General features: G+C 45.6%; 1 protein-coding gene across 1 annotated transcript; it reads right to left on the reverse strand.

Moving 5' to 3' along the window:
• Window positions 1-1562: 1562 nt before the first annotated feature.
• NMT1 (N-myristoyltransferase 1) lies at window positions 1563-21890 on the reverse strand. Its single transcript, XM_018555177.1, has 12 exons — window positions 21714-21890; window positions 13289-13379; window positions 11952-12096; window positions 10929-11047; window positions 8313-8404; window positions 8106-8222; window positions 6689-6859; window positions 6403-6511; window positions 4843-5013; window positions 3652-3819; window positions 2628-2765; window positions 1563-1827 (listed from the first exon to the last, which is right to left on the reverse strand). Exons 1-12 carry the CDS (start codon window positions 21821-21823, stop codon window positions 1807-1809), a joined length of 1452 nt encoding a protein of 483 aa, XP_018410679.1. The 5' UTR covers window positions 21824-21890; the 3' UTR covers window positions 1563-1806.
• Between the last annotated feature and the right edge of the window lie 449 nt (window positions 21891-22339).

Here is a 22339-nt window from a genome sequence, read left to right on the forward strand (position 1 = left end):
AGCAGATGCAGAGCAGTTACAGAACGCATCCAATGTATTCCAATGGTATTTTGGGCTCTAGTTCACACCAGAGCGTTCAGTTCCAGAGCATGTGGAAAACCTGCAGCAAGCCCTATTTTTGTTCTGCTCTGGAACGCACTGAAAGCCCATGTTAGGCTACAAAACCCCCAACCCAGAACGCATTAAAACGCAGCAAAACACACTGCATGTGCAGAAACTCATACAGAGCTGGTCCGCATTTGGTGTGAACAAGCCCTAAAGGAATAGAACGTTAATCTAAGGACTGAATGGACAGATTCTTACATGAATGACATCTGTGCATTTAGATATTTGCCTGTAGTTTAGCATTAAATAAAAGGGAACCATCATTGTCTGATTACACTTGGACTTTCAGGGCCCAGTTACACCATACCCAGTGGGTTCTGAGCCTGGAACGCACTGGATCGCTTAGATCAAGCCGGGCAGCGTTCTGGGGCGTGTTGGTGCCATTCATGTCAATGGCACCAGAGACCCGACCCCCGCATCAGAACACGAGGTACAGAAATGCCCTCCGATCCAGTGCACTGCGATCTGAAAAAATAGTGCATGCAGCATTATATTAGATCGCTCTGCACCAGAATGGAGGGCATTCCTGTACCTCGTGTTCAGACGAGGGCAATCGCACTGCAGGTGGGGTGTGTGTCTACGGTGCCACTGACATGAATGGCACCGACCCGCCCCAGAACACTGCCCAGCTTGATCTATGCAATCCAGTGTGCTCTGGGTTCGAACCGCACTGGTTAAGGTGTCACTGAGCCCTAAAAAAGTCTGGCCTTCACCTGAAAATGCTCTTGACCTGGCTGGCGTCTGGCCTAAATACTTCTAACTTTCAGACCTAGAACAAGCATGCAGTAAATAAAAGAATGGAGCAGGCCTCTCAGTCCATGCAGTGTTCTTTATTGGAGAGAAGTTAAAAGAGCGGATTACTTTTAAAGACCTTCTGGCAAAGGACCCCCCTTGTGCTGACCTGCGGTGGCCTAACAACTCCTGAGAATCTTCTGTAGGCTCTGCAAAAGCAGTCCTGTGTGCTACTATGCAAGATCTATAATGCAGGAGATGCTATTCCATCCATTTCAATGGCAGCCTCTTTGCATGAGCATAGTGAAAATACAATCTGAGATCTGCATCGTCACTGAAGTTCTTGTCTAGGGGAGGAACTGGGGAACTTCAGTAAAGTATCCTCATCTTTAATAACAAACCGAGACCACCAGATAGATTTCAGTTTCATATGGAATAGCACACTTTTGGTCTCATATAGGAAACAGAGTTCCACCCAAGAGCCATTGTATTTTGTAATCTTCCCTCAATAAAAAGCACTGGGTTGACAAGGTCTTGCTTTCTCCCTACTCTCTGGATTTCCTGGAATTTGTACCCTGCAATGATGGCCTCTTCAGATACAGAAACTGTAATCCCGCGCAAGCCCAGCACCTTCAATCCCGCGCAAGCCCAGCACCACACATCCTGACCAATAATAAACCTTGTTTCCATCAGCATCAGCAGCCATACAGGAAGGGGGAGGGAAATAAAAAGGAAAGACCCTGAAAAATCCTTAAATTCAAGCCAGGCTGGAGGAAGCTCCCTGCTTTGCACTTCCGTAATCCCGAAACCTCCCTCCCACACACATCAGTAGGATGCGTTCTAGAGCAATGCCCGCATATCCTGCACTCCGTCTTGGGGCTGCTCTCTCGGGTGTCCAATCTCTGGCATGTTGAGCAGCTGGCGCCCACGTCACACCCTATCCCCTCCAGATATGGGGGGTGAGAGGCGCTACTGTAAAACCAGGCCGACCTGAAAACAGGACAAGAGACAAGTATTAAAGCTGAACTTCGTCTCTATGTTAAATGCTGCATAAACACACGTCTGATGACATAGAAAACCCCTTTGCCCCCCTTTTCTGTAAGGTTTCAGTTGATGATTCTGTCTTCACGTGGGGATGTGGTGGGAAATGTACCTAAAGCTGGACTTCAGCTTTAAAGTCTTGTGGAAAAGGTTAGAACATAGTCAGTTTTTTTGCTGTCAAAAGTCCCTGCTGGTGACATGTGTACTGACAGACATGGATAAAAGAAAGTGATGGCAAACCCTACATTTTATAGCTGTATAGGAATGGGGTGGGGGGGATGCACTTGGGGTAATTTCCTCTCACTTTTGATTGAGTCTTTAGGACAGAAAGTAAAAGGAAATCTCCAAAAATGAGGACAAAGCGCAATAAAAACCAAACGTACAACAAAAAGAGAGCGCTACTACCTGGGTGCTCCACAGGTAGAAGGGCTCATTGGGTTTTTTTCTTGTTTGTTCCATATACAGGTGTCCTCTCCCTGTTATAGGAGACCGCACACTGATTACCACCATTAATAGTCATTTAAATTAGTAGTGCGCTTACCATTTTTCGATTTGATTGCCTTTCAAAGATAGGATCCCTGCTCCCAACACTTCCCTACCTCGGGTCATTGTCAATGAGGACAGCCACCATCATGGACCTACTATGACGTTCTAAATACTGCTGAGTTTTGGAAGTAAGCTATAGTTCCCAGTGACCCTCTTTATAACCAGTTCTGGATCTACTGTTCTGTACAAGCATAGGTCTTTACCTTCTCGGGTCCCATGCTGGGACACTTCCAATTATACAGGTAATACTGCAGATTGCCATCTCCTATTCCGAATTTCAATTTCTCCAGAAAGGTTTTGTTCTCCATGAGGTCCAGGGCGTTGAAGACATCAAATCCTTTCTGCGGATGAGAAACAAAGCAGCCTGTAAATGCCTGTGTGACATAACCTGTAGAAGAGTTTACATGCTGTACGAGACCCCTGTCTGTGCCAGATGACTACCCATTTAATCAGGGCAAAGAGCCCCTGTGTGACCCGGCTTATCCAGTCCGTGGAATCGATTCCATCTGCTGCTCAGCCCTAATGGAGAGCTCTTTTATATTCCCAACATGAACAGGCCAAAACACATCTTTTCAGCCTAGCTTCTGTGAAGAAACCACTAGAGGGACACAAATGCCATCTGTCCTTGGTGCCAGGAATCCTGCTCTGATCACTTTTAGCATGTCTCAGGGTCAAAGAACTAGCAAGTTTACTGTAGAGGCCCTGTGCTTTTGTAACCAATACCATACGCTGAAGAGCCCCCACCAACACTGATCCTTCCCCTTAAAATAAACCTTACCATTACTATAGGTATTTAAAACATAGCAGTACCTCTAATCTGCTCCTTTAGCAGTTGGATATGCACTCTTGTTCCCTTAAAACATGTAGCCCAAGTAGACCTGTGAACAGAATTTCAGCATTTTGTCAAAAGTCTGACATGCCTGCGGTTGTCAGAGTCCTACAAATCCAATGAGGCATTTTAATTGCACCACAGCTGGAAGGCTGGAGTTTGCCTGCCCGTGTCCTAATACTTCCTAAGGCATGGACACATGAATGACAGAGCAGTTGCATGCTGCAATTGACAGCCTGGCTACACATCTCATCTATCCTGTGCGAGAGGAAGTATGGCAGCGCCCAACAGAAAAATAACTGGATCATACATGCAGAATTTACGTGGAACTGCTATTCAGTAGTCCGCCATGTGAAAATACTAGGTTATCCCAGTCTGTCACCATTTTGACTACTCACAGATTTGGCCAGGATGAGAGCATCATTCATAAGGTCGAGCAGAGGCGTTGTGGTGTGCACATTGTAGAAGGAGTACGCGGCCTTTAGGCTCTTGTGTGTGGGGTGGTTCATGATGGTTGAGGGGAGCGTATAGAAGCTCAGGAAGTCCGTTATCTCTCCTTCAGGAGTCTGAAGATAAGAACATTAGTCAACTTGTGATAAACACATTCCTATTACAGCAATGCCTGCACCTCCAGGACATGAAAACATTCAGGGTTACTAGCAATTCATAAAAACACAGGGTGTACTAGTGTACAAACCAGAAGTATATGTGTTACATGCACAACCCATTTCAATTGGATAGCAATAATCTTTGGAATAGTCACCTAATCAATGCGACTAGATTGATGATCCCCAGATACTGGAGATCTCCCAGTACATTGACTGTTAAAGAATAGGTGTCTCGGGTGAACTATGTTCAGAAGATGGAGGTGACTAGGTTGTCAAAGCAAGATAGAATGAAAGCCTTCCATCATACTTGGAATATGCAGCATACATTTCATATCAGGTCCTTTGTAGACCTCTTAACTGTCCAATATTCCATTACCCTAGATTCAGGTGTCCTTGTCCCCCTTTCTGGATGCAACTCCGAACTAGGGTAGTGTCCCCAAACTGGTAGTACTGCACGGAGAGTTCCCCCACCATTCAGGGGAGTAAGGACCATTCAAATTGGGAGATACCATGCACATGGTTTCTTCCTCCTCTACGGATCGCTTCATATCCTCCTCTCCTCCCTATTAACAACCTTTTCCCCAGGAATGGAAGAGAAGGGCCCCAGAAAAAGCCCCTATGCTGGTATAGTTTGGTCTTTATGTAAGGTCTGTTTATATTAGATGTCCTCATGTCAATAGGTTGTGGTGCAGCTTTGGCCACACAGTGAGCATGTGGATAGATATTGTTATCTATATATGACATATGCACAAACCTACCGTTATTATGCTTTCATATATTTGTTATTTTTGTAAAATGTTAAAAAAACTTTTTTTTGTATAGGATAGTGAAGACTGAGAGCCCCGTCAGAATAAAAATTCCACTATGGATGCACTTTAAACTGAACTCCATGGAGTAAGTGGGCATACACCGACAGAACATAATGATATTGTAATACCATGATCGAAAACATGCTAGATGTACCACCAAGCTCCTCCTTACCTCCACCACATAGGTGTCTATGATGTTCTCCTGGGGCAGCAGCCAGTGTTTCACCTCTTCCTCATGCATGAATGGGGCCAGGTTGAACTGAGACAAGTACTGGGTCAGGAGCCGGTGTAAAAGTGGGACGTGGCGTAACTCCATTGGCTTCAGGCCAGAGGTCTTAGCGGTCTGAAAAAATCATATCAGAGATGGTTTTTACTACATGGACAGACCAGATCTTCATCTACCCTGACTCAACTGCTAGTAAAATACATTTTCAATTTTTTATTTAGCATAGTAATACAAAATGTCATATTACCAAGACATATACTAGCAGAATCCCAGGCAAAGGCCTCATCTGCACAGACTGGAGGAAACAACGTGATTCAGATGTTATTTTTCTTGTATGGTTTGTATAGTGCACAATACACATTACAATGATGCCTGATTGGATACAAATTGACTGGATAGTTCAGGCAAGTCCTCATATTACATTCTGATCAAGGGATGCTGCTCGGATAGGTGCCGACAGGGACACCCACTGTGCGAATATCGGCCAATTCATCAAGAACCACCTGAAAATTGCATACTGTATGGCCAGCTTAAGTCAATACTAATGAGTTGACATCCCTTTCTGAAGGTAAGGCTTAAGGGGAGGAGTTGGCCTACTCCAATAAAAACCATTTCACTTTTAGGTCTGGTCAGGTAGATTCTCCTACTGACCTTATTCAGAAGACTCCAGTGAGAATTTCACGCAGAAGTTTGCATTTCTGCACTGCCGTATACGACATAACATTCTCCTTCCAAGTTCCCCGTCGGTTTCACCTATCTTACATTGAATCCTTTAGGAAAGGTCTTGCTGCGTTTGGAATTCTGATGAGCAGTTTGTCATGGGACTATAAACTAAAATAAGAGTTTTTGATGGAGTTGACTTTTTAGGTCAATTACTAGGGATGCACCGATACTAGTCCTAGCCCTATACTTGCGGTGACGAGAAGCATCGGGACGGCTTCCCTGCGAATCGGGAAGCCAGGTGGCAAGTCTTTACACACCGCCTGGCTTCCTTAATGGACTTCCGGTATTGGCGAGTACGGAAAAAAATATCGGTATTCGTACTCTATACCGAAAAAACGGTATTGGTGCATCCCTATCAATTACACCTACCCCCTCCCCTCCTGGATGTACATATAGGATTGTCACCCAATCCAGCCAAGACTGGACAGATGAAGATAACAAATATCCATATGCTGTCTATACGTCCCTTCTGCACTGGCATTCCTACCCCCTATTGGTGAAAATGCTAGGCAATTCATTTTCCTATCTATCTATAGATAGATAGATAGATAATCAAGGCACGGCCTACTAATGAACCTGCATCACCACCCAGGAGATTACAGCGCCCCTTTAAAAAACACAAGTGTCATCCTCACAACCTGTTCCATACAAAGGGGAGACAATATGAGGACACATCTGTGGAAGTACTGTATACTGTAAGGGGTGTCGGGACAAGAAAAGTGACAACCAAAATGAATAAGAAGCACAAAACGGCTGTGAAGCCCCTGGGCACTCGGGACTCACCTCCGGGAGCCGGTATAGTTTCATAGTCCTCTGCATGGTCATGTTTCGGCTAAGATGGGAAAATTTCACCTCTATCAGTTTACGAGGGTTTAGTGACCGATGCCAGTACCTGCTCGACAGACAAGAGAGATGGCACTTCCAATCAGAAGGGGCTGTTAGACATACGAGGCAAATATTCACTTTTAACTGTAATCTGCATAACGTGTGCGGAAATTCTGCTGACACTTATCACTCTACAGTGCTGTATGCTTGTGAGCAGACTATAAAACACAACTCCACTAGGCACCTGCATGTGGCCACTGGCTTGGGCAGCACAACTCCAGCAGTATAGACAGCCTGGAAGATCCCCTCCATGTGAACTCTGCGTGTGATCTCACGGATCAGGACTGGGGCCACTCGCTTGGCGCGCATCTTCTTGTGTACACAGAGGAAATTGATCTCTACCATCTTCTTGGTGCTGGTTTGAGAGAGTAAAGAGAACATAATTTAGTTACAACCAATTGGAATAATTAAAAAACAAATTATTCACAACAATAGGCAGTATTTCAATTGAAGGAAGGAATTTACTGGGCTTAATTAACATGGGGAGAATGAATCAAGTGTGGTAACCCACAGGAACTAGGGTTGGGGAGGTTAAGGTTCCCGGCAATAGAAAAAACAACTCTACAAGTGAACTTTTGGTTCCTCCCTGATGGCCGATGTTTGCTACCAGTGAGGCGTTGTTTAAATGAATCCGGATCTGATGACCTGCCAACAGATTGTTCCAATGCTCAAGGGATGTTCCAATGCTCAAGGGATATTTAAATCATCTGCAGCTCCAAGATGTTTAATCGGGAGATGAGATTTCTCCGACGCCAAGAACCTTGCTCAGACAAGATGCCCAGTACGACAGGCTGACACATGTCATGAGAATCTTCCACAATACAGGTAGAAGGACATGCCCAGCTCCAGAGATGGATTCCTGATCCACCAAGTTAGGGATAGCCTGGTCCTCGGCATCTGCCAATTCAGACAGAGAACCAACTTGTCCCATGACAACAGAAAGTTGCATTGCAGATGTCTGAGGTGAAACTGGGCAAAGGGAACTGCCCTGAAGAGAAAAGTGCTAGCAAAACAACCGATTAGTCTTTACAGCAGCATAGCTGAAGAAAAGACGTCTATCCCCCCTAGGTGGTAGGATGTTGGCAGTCTGGGATAGCCTACAGTTTGTTTTATGTTTGCCACTGTCCAATTCTTCTGTAGGCAGCAGTATAACCTGAATCTCGTTCCTTAATTGCACTAGAGAAGGGGGAGCCAAACTCCAGCCCTCCAGCTGTGGTGGAACTACAAATCCCATGAGGCATTGCAAGATTCTCACAGCCACGACTCCTGGAGAGAGATGCATCATGGGATTTGTAGTTTCACCACAGCTGGAGGGCCGGAGTTTGGCTACCCCTGCACTAGAGAGAAAAAAGCATTTTTATCTATGGGGATTTTCCCTCACTCGCTGTCTGGCGAAACCATTGTCACTAGGAAAAGCTCTCCAACAGAGCCCCAGAAAACAGTACAAATCCAAAACACACCCCACTCTTCTTGGTCAAATATCTGCAGGTCTAAATGTTCAATGGCACTTTAAAAAGCCCACTTGATCATGGAGCAGCTGGATTACTGCCTTCCCTGTGAATCCGTTAAATTCATCCCACTGCCTGTGACAGAATACTTACAGGTCGTAGATTTTCATGTTAGCCGGGATGGCGCTGATAAACCCCACTAGCTTCTTGCTGGTGATGACCCTCACTCCACAATGCCACTGCGGCAGCCACCCAGGAGGTCTCAGTGCCCTGGAAAAGAACACACAGCAGTCTCACCGTTAAAGCCTGTACCTTATGATGGCTATGTCACACCACCTCACACAAATCTAATGAACTCACCATAACAGGAACTCTGGGGAGTAGTCAAAACGGAACATATTATCGTCGTCTTCAACGTAGTTCTCATTTAGCAAAGTGTACAGCTCCTTCAGCTGTAGATAAATGAGAAGATTATAGTTAGCAATGTATAAAGATAAAGGTTATGTGTGGTAGTACTAAGCAGAGACAGATTGCTGGGAGATTAGAGAAGAATTGCGCTAAGCACTTTTTGTATGTAAAATGGCTACAAAATCCCATTTCCTTTTTGGGAAACAAAACAAAAAAACAATCCTCTCACTGAAAAAAGCTTAACCAGTTGACATCCGCGGTGTTAAACCACCTTCCTGGCCAGGCCATTTTTCAGTATTCAGCGCTGCGGTACTTTGACTGACATTTATTCCGTCATGCAACGTTGTACTGAAATGAATTTTATACCCTTTTTTGGGGACAGATAGAGCTTTCTTTTGGTGGTATTTATTCACCACTGGGGGTTTAATTTTTTACTATATTAAAGGAAAAATTACCGAAATTTAAAAAAAGAAAAGTTTCCCCTATATTAAATGATAAAACATTTATTATTACCCAATTTTTTGGTAAAATATAAAAGTCGAGGTCACGTCGGGTAAAAAGACACCAAACATGTCAAGCCTTAAAATTGCGTGCGCGCGCGAAACCTCAAAAAACAATAATACCCAAAATTGGCCATCGGTGACCCCAAAAGAAGCTGATGAAGCAGAGATCTGTTTTGGGCGCGCGACCAGAAAAAAATGATGGCAACCCGACAATGCAGCTGTGCCATCCGTCCGTTTTTTTTCAACGGGCGGACGGCAACTGGTTAAAGTGAATCTGTGCTATGCCCATGCAGGGAAAAGTCAACAGGTTCGCTTTATTTTAACCCTCTTAAGCAGCTTATACTTTTTCACTCCTCTGCCACTCTGCTTAGTGCAGGGGGAAGTATCCAGTATGGAGGAACATGTGACGGCAGTCAGCCTTGTCAGATGAGGAGTCAATAGCACTCTGGTGACTGCTAACTTACACAGGGCTTTCCTAAGCTCCAGCTAGCTGAATGTGACAGTGAAGGAGCACAAGTAAAAGACGTGTATCTGCTTAACCTCTTTACGACGGCGTAAGACATATAGTGGCATCATGGTAGTGGCCTTTCTTCCGTGGTGCAGCATAAATACGATATACGTTTGTGCTGGAAGCACCCGATCACATGCCACCAACACGGAGACCGACAGCTCCTGGTCTCAGACTAAATGATCAGCAGCCGGTAGGACCATGTCCTGATCATGTGATCACTGCAATAACCAGGATTTGCAATGATCAGGATTTCTTGTTTGTGTGACCTGCTATTAAGGAGTTAAAGTGACCCTGTCACCACTCAGTCAAACCTAAAAGAAGTTATAACTGTACAAGAAGCAGTTAAATATGCATCTTTAGTGTCGCCTGTGTGGTGAAACAATGCGATGGTGCAATTATTTGACTCTTTGGGTGGGTCGAATATCTGCCACCCTCCCACCACCGCACACAGTGATTCTTCTCACTGGCTTGTACATCATCTAGAAACCAGTGTGCAGCAGGCCAGGGAGCAGCTACACAGCGGCACTTAAACACAAAGGCCACCAGAAAGGTACGGTAATTCTATACATTTCTTCATTTATAGTATGGTGTATTCTTTCAGTTTTGACCCCCGACATGACAGCGTCACTTTAAAAAAGGAGCTACATTTAAAAGCAGAACTCCTGTTGTATTAACCCTTCCAGTGGGACCACCCCCGCACTGCAAGGGATAACTGCTCATTTTTTGCCTGTGGTAAAAAAAAGAAAAAAAAAAAAAAAGTTACTCACCCGATCCTCCAAGCCTTGAGTCATCTCATCCCATACAGTGTATAGGACATGAGGACGCTGAGGGACATGCTATCGCTGCAGCGGAGGAGGGGGGGGCAGGCAGGATGGAACGCCATTACAGCCCGCCGGCTCAGAGGTTCAGGCGAGTCTAACATTGTTTTTTTTTACCCTAGGCAAAAACGAGCCGTTAACCCTTGCAGTGCGGGGGTAGCCACACTTCAAGGGTTAATACAAATTTTTAACTTGAGTCGTTCTTTATGTGAACTTGATTTTTCCTGAGCAGGTACAGCACATTTTTAGGTTTTGAATAGACTAAAGAAATAGGATTTTTGCAGAAGGAAACAGCGGAGATGTTTAATCTATGACAGCTGTGCATTGGGGGGGGGTTTAGTATTACACCAAAACTGACTGCTGGGAATCCACGCTCCCTTTCTTGTTGCAGGGTATTAGTAGGAAAAAAGAAAAATACCAGGCAAAAAGAAAGTGACTAAGATTCCATATCTCCATAATGCTGCATTTATGTGCTATCAGGCAGTAAATACAAGGTTTAAATACTCAACATGATCGCCCCATGTACTCAGAGCTCCCGAGTTGGAGAATTTGTGTTAAACAGTTATCTCTAGATTCGGCAAATGGGAGCTCCAAGGTCATAGAGAATCTTTGTGGAATTTCTTGCTTGAAAACCTGGATTTACTGTCGATACGATAGCAGGGAAGGCTGGTGCTGCGTTCTTGTGCTTTTGCCTGGGGTAAAGTGGCAAACCGGTGGAAGCCCTAGCCTTACTTACCACTGCTCTGTCACTCAAATCCAGAGCATCCCAAGTGAAACCCTGCGGCAGGCTGTATGGCTCCTGGCGGATATTATCCTTGTCCGGCTCGATAGGGCCATGTGTGTTGACCACTTCACCTATAAGAAGTACATCAGGCTATCAGACATACTAAGCAGTGCAATATATATACGACTCATTTGGAACAATACAATTTATGCATAAAAGTTTTTGGAACACTTGTTTGGAATAGATGGCTGTATAATACGAGGCTGTAAACCAACAGTTGGCCCGGGGAAAAATGAAAAGATCTGCATGGTCACACCCCCCCCCACACACACACACACTATCCTAACAAAAACAGATGAGCCCCTTATTTTTGGGGATTTGTGAAGGAAGCAAGGCATGCAGATGTCTTTGAAGGTTCTACTGAGATCTGCACTGGGTCAGTGAAGGTCTTTTAGGTTACCTTCAGTCCTGCTCACTATAACTTGCCCGGTTATATGGTCTTCTAAAACTCTGTAAACTTCTCCAGATCTAAAAATATTTAAAGCCACACTCTGGACAGAAAGATAATTAAACACGCTAGGGGACCAGGCCAGATGGGTGAAAAAGTCCAAAGAGTCTTTCATTATTCAATCACAAAGGAACGGTTTCTGATCACATTATGCAACTACAATCCAAAGTAGAACTCATACTACACTAAATAAGACATTCCTTTGGTTTCAGTACTTTGAGTTAAGCCCCCACATTACTGTATCAAGCCCTGATAAAGGGGGAGTGTTGTTACCCCCAAAATGCGTTAGCGGTTTTTCCTTTGTGATTAAATAATGAAAGACTCTTTGGACCTTCTCATCCATCTGATCAATATATGACACAAAGACAAGTCTGTATGATCACATGTTATCAGTCCCTTTCTCTGTACATTTAGAAGAAAAAAAACTAGACATGGACTGGATTCCACATTTAGCATGAGAACCTTTACAAGCAAGGACTGCTTTACCCAAGCAGCTACTTGTAAGATATTAAAAACGTGGCTCCTACCTAACTTAGGAACAGGCTGTGTGTCCCAGAACTGGTAGCTTCTCTTGGTGGCCTCCTCCATGGTCTTAGCTGGCCCTTGGCCTACAGAAAACAGCTCGATGGCCTTCTGGATCTCTTGGATCTTCTCAGCAGGTAGGGTGTTCACCTAAACAAAGAGGTCAAAGAAAGGATCCCAAAAATATTTATGTATAAGCCGTAATCCCAAAACGAGGAATTTGCAGCTCTTCATAAACCCAGCTCTATCTAGGTCTGGCTATGTGCAATCATTTCAGGGTTCTATGAAGTCACCCCTCCCTGAGCCTGCCTTCTGAACTACAACTCAATGTCTGAACAATGTAACAGTATCATGGCTTGCTGGAAGCAATGCATGATGGGACATGTAGTCTTCAGAAAGCAAGATTGCATCACATGAAACATCAGGTAGACAGATGTGCAGCACACTGGGAATCCAGGAAGTTGGTGGAAGTGGTGGAAGGCAGCGCTCACTACATAAAAGGGAATTTTTCAGGTAAGCTTTGATTGCATTATGAAAACCAACTCTAGTATGTATTCCTATTACAATGCTGATGTTATAACAGGAGAGGATATGATGAGACTTTACAACTCAGGATAAAACCCTTAATTTATCCACCGCAATCTTCAAAGCTCATTGGTCTCAGCTAGAAAGTACCATCACCTTTTTGACAAGAAGTGTACCTATCCTGGTGTGTGAGCTGAGCCTCATTTAGGAGGCAATTGTAGATTTTTGCAAGCCAGAATGAAAACTTCCATTGTAGTTATGTCAAAGGGCGGCATTGCTGGTACATTTTAGGGCCCAAATTATATGGACACCCCTCCAAATGATTGAGTTCAGGTGTTTCAATTGAAGGGTGCGGTCAATGCTACAGCATACAAGGACATTTTGGACAATTGCGTGCCCCCAACCTCGTGGCAGACATTTGGGGAAGGTCCTTTTATGTTCCACCACCCTGCGCACAAAGCCAGCTCCATAAAATACATGGTTTGAGGAGTGTGGAGGAATGTGAGTGGCCTGTACAGAACCCTAACCTCAAATCTATTGAACACCTCTGGGATGAATTACAAAGCCAGATCCTTACTTCCAACATCAGGACCAGCGCATAACAAATGCTTTTTTAGCTGGATAGGAACAAAGCCTCACACACTAAAATCTTCCCAGAAAAGTGGAGGCTGTTATGGCTGCAAAAGGAAGGGGGCAACTCGACAACCAGCTTACACAAGTGTTATGGTCAATGTCCACAAACCTTTGACTATGTACTAAATGGCCATATATAAAACACATAATACAGGCCCTCTTTAGAGCAGAAGTAAAGGATTACCGGAGCCTCAGCTGGTTCCAGCTTGTCCCCTCCTTTGTCTTTCTTGCGCTTCTGCTTCTTCTTTTTCTTGACTCCGGTGTTATCACCCTCTCTGAAATAGAATGAAGCCAATTACTAAAAAAGTCAATTCTTCATTATACTGATCACAAATATATTATATATGTATAAAAATTCAGCATTTCACCCTGTATGGACTCGTACAGATCTCTACAACCAAGTCTGTACAGGGTGAAGCGCATTGAGTAGGCGAAGGGGACAGTGCACCATGGCTGGAGCGCAATAAAGTGACCTTAACAGTGTTCTCTGGATTGGGTGGCTTAGAGCGAGGACGGGCTCCTCTAACGGGCCCCTGGCATTTCTCCGTACTCAACAACAAAACTCTGGGATGGAGCAGGGTTCTATCTTTGTGCTTGTTGGATTGCCCTTACTACAAAACTGGACTTGACTAAAGCTAAACACACGTTACGTTACAATAGGATTGCACAATCTGTTAGGTCTCCTTCACACCTTGGCGTATTGCATATGCGCGACCGTCGCGTGGTTTTTTACCGCGATTTGCGGTAAAAAAGTTGCGCGACCCGTCGCGCGTTTTCGAAGGCTACTTGGCTGTATCCCAATGGAAACACGCAACAAAACGGCCCAAAGTAGTACATGTACCTTTTCAGGCGTGGGCCGTTTTGTAGAGCGTTAGGGACAGGCGGAAATACGCCAAGGTGGGAACGAGACCATTGAATACAATGGGATTTATATTTTTGAGCGTTTTGTACAGCGTTCGTTGAGCGTAGAACGCGCTACAAAACGTTCAGGTGTGAACGAGGGCTTAGGCTCCATTCACACATAGCGTTTGCTGCTTGGGTTTCCGCGCGGAAGACTGCGCGGCACGCAAACATCCATCTGCACGGATTCCGCTCGTTCGCAGCTACGGTATTACTAGAATCCATGGGGGGGAAAAAACGTGCTTGGACTTTTGCGGGCCGCGTGGTTTAGTACTGCGCGGCCACTAAAGTCTGAACAATGCACATTAAAAGTGCATTGTTTTTTATGTTTAGAACGGCTCCAAGCATATTGGGCTGAATACGCGCGGACAACCACGCCGGTGTGAATGGAACCTTAGATTTACCAATAAGTATGCAGGGCAAGCGCCTGTCTGATTGGATAGTTTAGGGTGCTCCTCTTACAGTTTAGGTAGATCTAAAGTTGATCGTACAATCAGATTGCATCGTGACCCCAGGTAATTACAGTAAAGACAGACCTCTCTGTTTAGTAAAGGCACTGGGACGTCCAATCAATATATCTATAGAAGATAGGTAGGTTACAATCTGCAACAAAGTTTCCTAAGATCTTTACAATGTATACAGTGTCTGAGCAGAGGACTGGCAATGCTCATGAACATACCAGCAGCTGGCATTCAGCATGCAAAACGTGTGTAATGGAGCGCAAAGTATCACGTTCAGAAGCACACATGTACAATCATTCTAGTGGCTAGGTGAATTGACCAGGCAGATGAAATGCGTTTACACACATTCCTGCATGAACTACCCTAGAATGCGCCTCTCTGACCGTAGGCTTTCATGTCCCTAAACGTTGCCCTAGATGAAAGGTTCTAAAAGCCACATTGTGCATGGACACATTGGCTGTTATAGAGTTGCATTTAGGGGAGTTTAGAACCCCTCCAAGCGCTACGGATTTCAGAGTGCCATTTTTTTCAGTCCGCATACTTAAAGCCTGCCACAAAATTGGAGTTTCATTTGTCACAGTTTAGAGCCGAGTCTCCAAGTAGTCAGACGGCAGCTTTTCCCTGCATACACAGAGACAGAAACTACAATAGATCAGCCTGGAGATTCCCAATTCATTGTGTAGACATCTCCAAGAGAAATAGGGAGAGATCAGTGAGCCGGGCAGATGCAGAAACTCCACACACACAGTAAACATACCTGGTAATCCTATTAGAGTCCCTGAGTCAGCCATGTGGAACAGAGCCCTATTTAAATGGCTATTTCATGTGACATATGCTCAGCGAGATGGTGCTAGAGACACAGGACAGAGTCAGCTGTCTGGCTGATAGCCACGTGTCTCCACAGACTGACTGACAAATGGCTATTTCCTCTACTCTGGAAAACTATGGATGGGCCAGAGGTGGACAACATGATCCAGAAGCCAATGGTCAGTTAGCTGTATCTAGGAGCCAGTGGGCTGTATATAAACCTATACCAACAGCCACTGAAAGTTAAACACGCAGCGGAAATACAAAATGAGGAACTCCTAAAGGATTTAAATTCTGTTTCGCCAGTCTTGTGATCCAGATCCTTGCCAAAAAGCTCAGGCAAGCCAGTCACCTCAGTTTTCTCCAAAGCAGTGAGACAAGAACTCTTGCAGTGAGGCTACCCCTGCACTGCAAGGGTTAGGTGCTCATTTTATCTAGGAAGCTCAAATAGAAAAAAAAGATAAAAACTCACCTGATCCTTGGTCCCGCAGAGGTCCTTAGACCACTGGAGCTCAGGGGAGAAGAGACGGCAAGGACCGGTCCAGTAGCCCAGAGGTACAGGCGGGTATATTTACTTTATTTGAGACCCCTAGACAACATGAGCTCCAATGCAAGGGTAGATTTTTTTAAATCCCTCGAGTTCTACTTCTTTAACCCCCCAAGCTGCTAATTGGGCAATGAAGGTGCAAAAGTGGACTGATGAGGCCATTCCTGTGCTCCCCCCTGTTGTAAGCATATCTACATTGTGCAAAGCAATAGGGTCCGATAAGCTCATGGTGCTCGCCTTCCCTCTCCTGGTCTTATACTAATCCGGCTCTGCAGGGGATTATAGAAAACCAATATAGTATTTAAAATAAATATAATGCTTTTCTTAAAGAGACCCAGTGACGTTGCACATTCAGGGCATCTTTAAAATGTGCACCCTAAACCAGTTATACATACCCCTAAAGCGATCCCCCGTCACTCTTCTCTATCGCAGCTGCCGCAAAAGGCTAGCTGTGGACTGGGGTGGGAGCGATGACATCACCGTTACATCATGCAACAGTGTTTGGCCACTGAGTACTTGATCAAGAGAGGAAGTCGCATGTTCCACCATCCCTGGAAAGCACTGGGCATTTTGTGGCAGCTACAATGAAGGAGGAAGAACTGGCGGGGGGAGTATACTTGGGTCAGGGGGTAGGCTTTAAAGAGACCCTGTCACTTCGGTGGATAAGAGAAAATGTGAACTCCCCTCCTTTTAGCCGAGTTCTAGGACCTGCAGACAGACTGTGCTTGGGCCCGTAGAATGGCGTACAAGAAAAACTGCAGGTGGTGTCCATTAACAAAACCATGAAGTCTGTTTTTTTGAACAAGGTGCCCCAAATTGCCAGGGAACAGATCTACTTACCATCAGGGGGTGCAGACAGATAGACCCTAATGGCAAACTTCACAAAAATGAATGCATGTTAAACTACTTAAAGCACATATAGGACTGAAATGCGTCTTTGTCACATCGTGACGTGTTTAGTAGACATTTAGAAAGCTCTGTCTAAAGATCTCACTTTGGCTTGTTAAAAGGAGAATTATGAGGCGAGTGAAAATCACTCAGCCTCATAATCTGAGATGACCTGTGACAATAAAACTGTCACAGGTCGGCTCAATAGATCGGGAAATGATCTATCCCTGCAGAGAGTGGTGACTGGCAGTCACGAAGTATACCGTGAGCTATAGCTCGCGGTATACTGAGCCTAGGGTGACGGGAGGACGCTAGTTTGTGTCCTCCCGTTACACTAAGGAGAACTATGGGTAAAAGCCCTGACCCCATAGTTCTCCTTTAAATACATAATTCACTTTTTTTTAAAAAGCCTTATGAGCATCTAAAGCACTTTTGGGGCGTGCTATCAAGTATTTAAATTGGAGACTTCCGACAAGCTTTGCAAGTTGCCAACGGCTCCGAAATTTGACTGCCAAAATCAAGAAAAAACCCTATACCAAAGCAATGCAAACCTATTGGAAGTCTGATGTGTGTATTAGATCCATTTTAGGTTACAGAACAGAAATTTTCTATGCAAAACGTTATGCTGGATGGGAGAACTCTGTAGCCATCCAAGTAAAACATAAATTAGGCCTAAAGCCCTGTGAGCAGAGACACTGGTCACAGAGGGACAACCCCCCCCCACTCCGGGTCATGACAGGGTAAGGCCCATACAGATAACAGAAAGTACCATTCACATATGCACTGGAACAGACTGATGGTTGTGATACAATAGTAGTTTGGTGCCCCCTGACCTGGCTCTGCTCAAACAGGAGGGAGAGCTTCCCTGTCGAACAAGTGCTGGAAATAACCTTTATTTTGAGAAAAAGTGCTGGAAGTCATGTGATCTCACTAAAGAGACTTTCCTGATCTGTGTCATATAGTAGCACAGGGGGAAGTGGCACCAGAGACTTCCACATTAGCTAAGCCTACTTCCCCATAGTACACCTACTACTGTACCCCCTGTATAATGAGCAGCAGATCTCCGATTGCTTTAGCAGCCCCCATTGCAGCTTTTGGCACGCTCATGAAGCACACGAAAAACGTGGCCCATTGCCGAACAAGCGCTGGAACTGCAAGCGAACATGGCAAATGAGACGCATTTTTATATGCACGAAGCTCAAACAGATGCATGAGCTTCTATGCAGCAAGGAGGGCAGCCCATTTCAGCATGCATGCAATTTTTTGTGTGTTCACGAAATGCACGGAAACTGAGTGTCGCTCAGTTTTGACAAGTGGGCTGCGGGAAAAACTTCCGATGTCGAAGTATACTAACCCTTTAAAGAAAACCTGTCATGAAGCACAGATGTTGCCAAAGCCGGCCTAACATTCTAAAAATGCTAGAGGCCTGACTGTTATACGGCCCGCTAACTTTCATACTTCGCATCACTAATCTGGCCCCAATGGGGTCCCGACCCTCCCCCAGCTGCCTGCCCCAATGGTCTTTCGACTACCTCCCAGCTGCCTGCCCCAATGGGGTTACGACCCTCATCCAGTCCCAATGGGGTTCAGACTCTCCCCCAGCTGCCTGCCCCAATGGAGTTCCGACTCTCCCCCAGCTGCCTGCTCCAATGGAGTCTTTCCCTAAAATACCTGGATGGGAAGCCTGGAAATAAAGTTGCCAACCCACAATACTTAGGTCATAGACTAATTCTGGGGCAGCCAAAATAAAGCTCACCATAGATGTTACAATTTTATTGTAAAACCTTTGTATCTTTTCTTTTATTAGATTTACCAAAACTATAATGTGCAGACCTATCTAAACCATCCAACCATCGATACTGAAATCAGGAAAGCCCTTGCACTACATCAGTGTTGGTAGATTGTACAGTCAGATTGTAGCCCATGTGGTGGGTTGCTGCTGTGGAACGACTCTGCAGACTAGGATTCAAAGAACAGCAGCCTCATCTATGGATTTCCGGGGCACAATTCTGCATAAAGGCACCCTGTAGTGAAACATTATTAATAATACCCCTGTTACCTGGACAATTGTAAATACCCATCTGGATGACCGCGCCATCAAATACCACTCGGTACTGTTTCTGACCCCCCCCCACCATGTATGTTGGGAAACCGACACTTTTGCGGCAGTTGATCTCTTGGCTCCCCAACAGTGCCCACTGGTTCCTCCCCCTGATCTTCTCATCACACCACAGTCATGGAACTTATCAGAAGAAACCAGTGACAGCTCTCCTTGTGCAGGGTGACTGGTCTGGTCTCCTCCCCATCCTGTAGTTTTCTGCAGGCAGCCTGTAGTGGATGGGCCCTCTAACTCCCTCTCAGTGCTCTGTACAGTATAGCAATGCTGCCCCTGCCACTTTTACAAGGTAATATTGGGTTTGCAAAGGTATTTTAAAGCCCGCAAAGTGGATTTATATCCTTTATTAATATTGAGGAATATATTTAAATAGGAGTTTGTGTGCCTGGAGTTCAGCTTTATATGCTATTTAAAAGAAATCAGACCTTGTAGATCACCAGCCAGTTATCACAGTAGTAGGCAGAGCCATCGGAAGGCCCCTATGATTATTGGGTACCCCACATCCAATTAATGCCCAAGTACAAATACTTATTTGTGTGGATAGATGGAGCCTCTCTGATGCCCCGAATGCTCTACTGGCCCATAATATGCATCAGCGGTCAAATTTTAAACAGTCCCTCAACTTCCTGTCCAAATGGTGTCAATGGGACAAAATCTCAGAGTAAGCCAGGCAGAGCGTGAAAAACAGGCTTGTTGCCTGACACCACTTGTATATTACAAACAACATGGAGAATGCCCCTGACCTTAGAAGCGAGTTGCCATGTGCTGTGTAAAAAACAAAAACAAATGGTGCAATGTGCAGATGATTCACATCTGGGCATTGTGGCACCATTCAAAACAGACACAGCTTTGACAAATTAAATCATTCCCCTGTTATACTGCAGGAGCCTGAAGGTGCCCCCCCCCCCCGAACATCCACCAGGCCCTGTGATTCTGGTTTTCTGCAGGAGCATGAAGGTGGACTGCCTGGACATCCACTGGGCCCTATTCCTTTGACACACTGCAGGAGCAGGAGCATGGGCCTTTGCACCATGGTGGTTAAGTGCAGGGTGCAATGGGAGGTCAAAGTGGTGAATCCCTTGACTGAGACATGAAAATGGGTCCCCTGGACACCCTCCGGGCCCTACCGTCCCCGTTTTATTGAAAGAGCATGACGATGGACCCCCCTGGCCATCCATCAGGCTCTATTTCCTCGATACAGGAGCATGAAAACGGGCCCTTGTACCATGGTGGTTAAGTGTGGGGTATAATGGGTGTTCAGAGCCATGTATCTCAGGACTGAAGTATGAAGAAGGGTCCGCTGGACATCCACCAAGCCCTATGCTCCTGGTATACTGCAGGGGCATGAAGATGGGTCCAGGGAACATCCACCGGGCCCTATTTACCTAGTATACTGCAGGGGCATAAAGAAGGGTCCCCTGGACATCCACCGGGCCCTATTTACCTAGTATACTGCAGGGGCATAAAGAAGGGTCCCCTGGACATCCACCGGGCCCTATTTACCTAGTATACTGCAGGGGCATAAAGAAGGGTCCCCTGGACATCCACCGGGCCCTATTTACCTAGTATACTGCAGGGGCATATAGAAGGGTCCCCTGGACATCCACCGGGCCATATTTACCTAGTATACTGTAGGGGCACGAAGAAGGGTCCCCTGGACATTCCCCGGGCCCTATTTACCTAGTATACTGCAGGGGCATGAAGAAGGGTCCCCTGGACATCCACCAGGCCCTATTTAGCTAGTATACTGCAGGGGCATGAAGAAGGGTCCCCTGGACATCCACCAGGCCCTATTTAGCTAGTATACTGCAGGGGCATGAAGAAGGGTCACCTGGACATCCATCGGGCCCTATTTATCTAGTATACTGCAGGGGCATGAAGAAGGGTCCCCTGGACATCCACAGGGCCCTATTTACCTAGTATACAGAAGGGGCATGAAGAAGGGTCCCCTGGACATCCACAGGGCCCTATTTATCTAGTATACAGAAGGGGCATGAAGAAGGGTGCCCTGGACAATCCCCTAGTATATGGCAGGAGCATGAAGATGGGCCCACTGGACAACCACCAGGCCCTATGCCCCTGGTACACTGTGGAGCATGAAGCTAGGCCTTTGCACCGCGTTGGTTAAGTGTGGGGTACAATGAGAGGTCAGAGTGACGTATCCCAGGGCTGAAACACGAAGATGCCCCCCTGGACATCCACCGGGCCCCCAGGTTGCTTTGTTGCTTTGTGTATGATCTAGCTCAGCAGTTAATATTCAAATGCTCTGCTGTCATACATGCACACGTGTGTCCATGTGAAAACAGGGGCACGGAACATGCATGCACTTTTCAATGACCTGCTCAATCCACTTCATATAAAACAATATGAATAAAAAAAAAATATATATATATAAAAAAGGTCAAAAGAATATACATTTTAAAAAAAAGGCCCTTTCCTGCAAATTAGGGAGCACATAACTTGTATAGAAGCAGTCTCCCAGCATGGGGACTGTCCCTGGTGATCAGATGTACATGCCAGTGGATAACAATGACAGTGGAACAGAAGGGGAGTGACATAATCCCCTGTCAGCCATAATGATGACAGGTATTAGGCCACTAATCTTCCTGGGACGGCCAGCAATGCCCCGGGTGATCTTTCATCCTCTAGAGTGTGCCCAGTCTAGATTAAAATATTCGGAGAGAACTAGAATCTGTTCATGCCATTCATTTAGATTTAATCACTGATCCCTTGACTGGCAGCATCAGCAGCCAATCAATTTAAGGGATTTCGGCCGCTTCGACCAATCACGTATGGAGAGAGGCGGGACACGAGGCGCACCAAGGCACGGCATGTGACAATGACAGAGCAGCGGTCCACCCAAAGGCCCCGGCGTGACGGCACACATTACCCCCGGTTCGAGCTGTGCTTCTCCTCATTCTCGCAGTCGCTGCAGTGTCCGTGCCCATTCTCCTCCTCCCCCGGGTACTCGCCCGCTGCTGTCTCACTCAGGTCCGCCATCTTTAATCCCAAGCCGGGTTACAGGGAGGGCGCTCGGCAGCTATTGGCTGGCCGCCGCAAGGCACGTCGGGAATTGTAGTGAAGGACGCCGGAGCGCCATCTGACAGAGCCTAGGAAGAAACTACAAGCCCCGTCGTCCTGCTGGAAATAGGAAGCCGTTTAGACTAGGCATGTGGGTGGCAAGGGCATGCTGGGAGTTATGGTCCACACTAGGCGCGAAGTCTGATTGGTCGGCCTTTTTACTTTTTCTGCCTGTTGTATGGGCTTGAGTGGAGCAGGATGATGTGATGAGGGTGTGCTTTGTATTATCCTCTCTCATCATATGGTCTGCATGTGAGAGACATTAATAGGTGTAGAAGAATCAAGGAAAAAAAGAACAATAAAGCATATACTAATAAAATTGTGATACACTAGTTCTCAGAGTTACAATTAATAGGAGTACAACCATCAGATAAGAGCAGACATTAGACTAACATAATCAGATAATAATATAAATTATATAAGAATATATTAATT

This window comes from Nanorana parkeri, unplaced genomic scaffold, assembly GCF_000935625.1.
Source record: "Nanorana parkeri isolate BGI_ZX_2015 unplaced genomic scaffold, ASM93562v1 scaffold187, whole genome shotgun sequence".
Taxonomy (NCBI): domain Eukaryota; kingdom Metazoa; phylum Chordata; class Amphibia; order Anura; family Dicroglossidae; genus Nanorana; species Nanorana parkeri.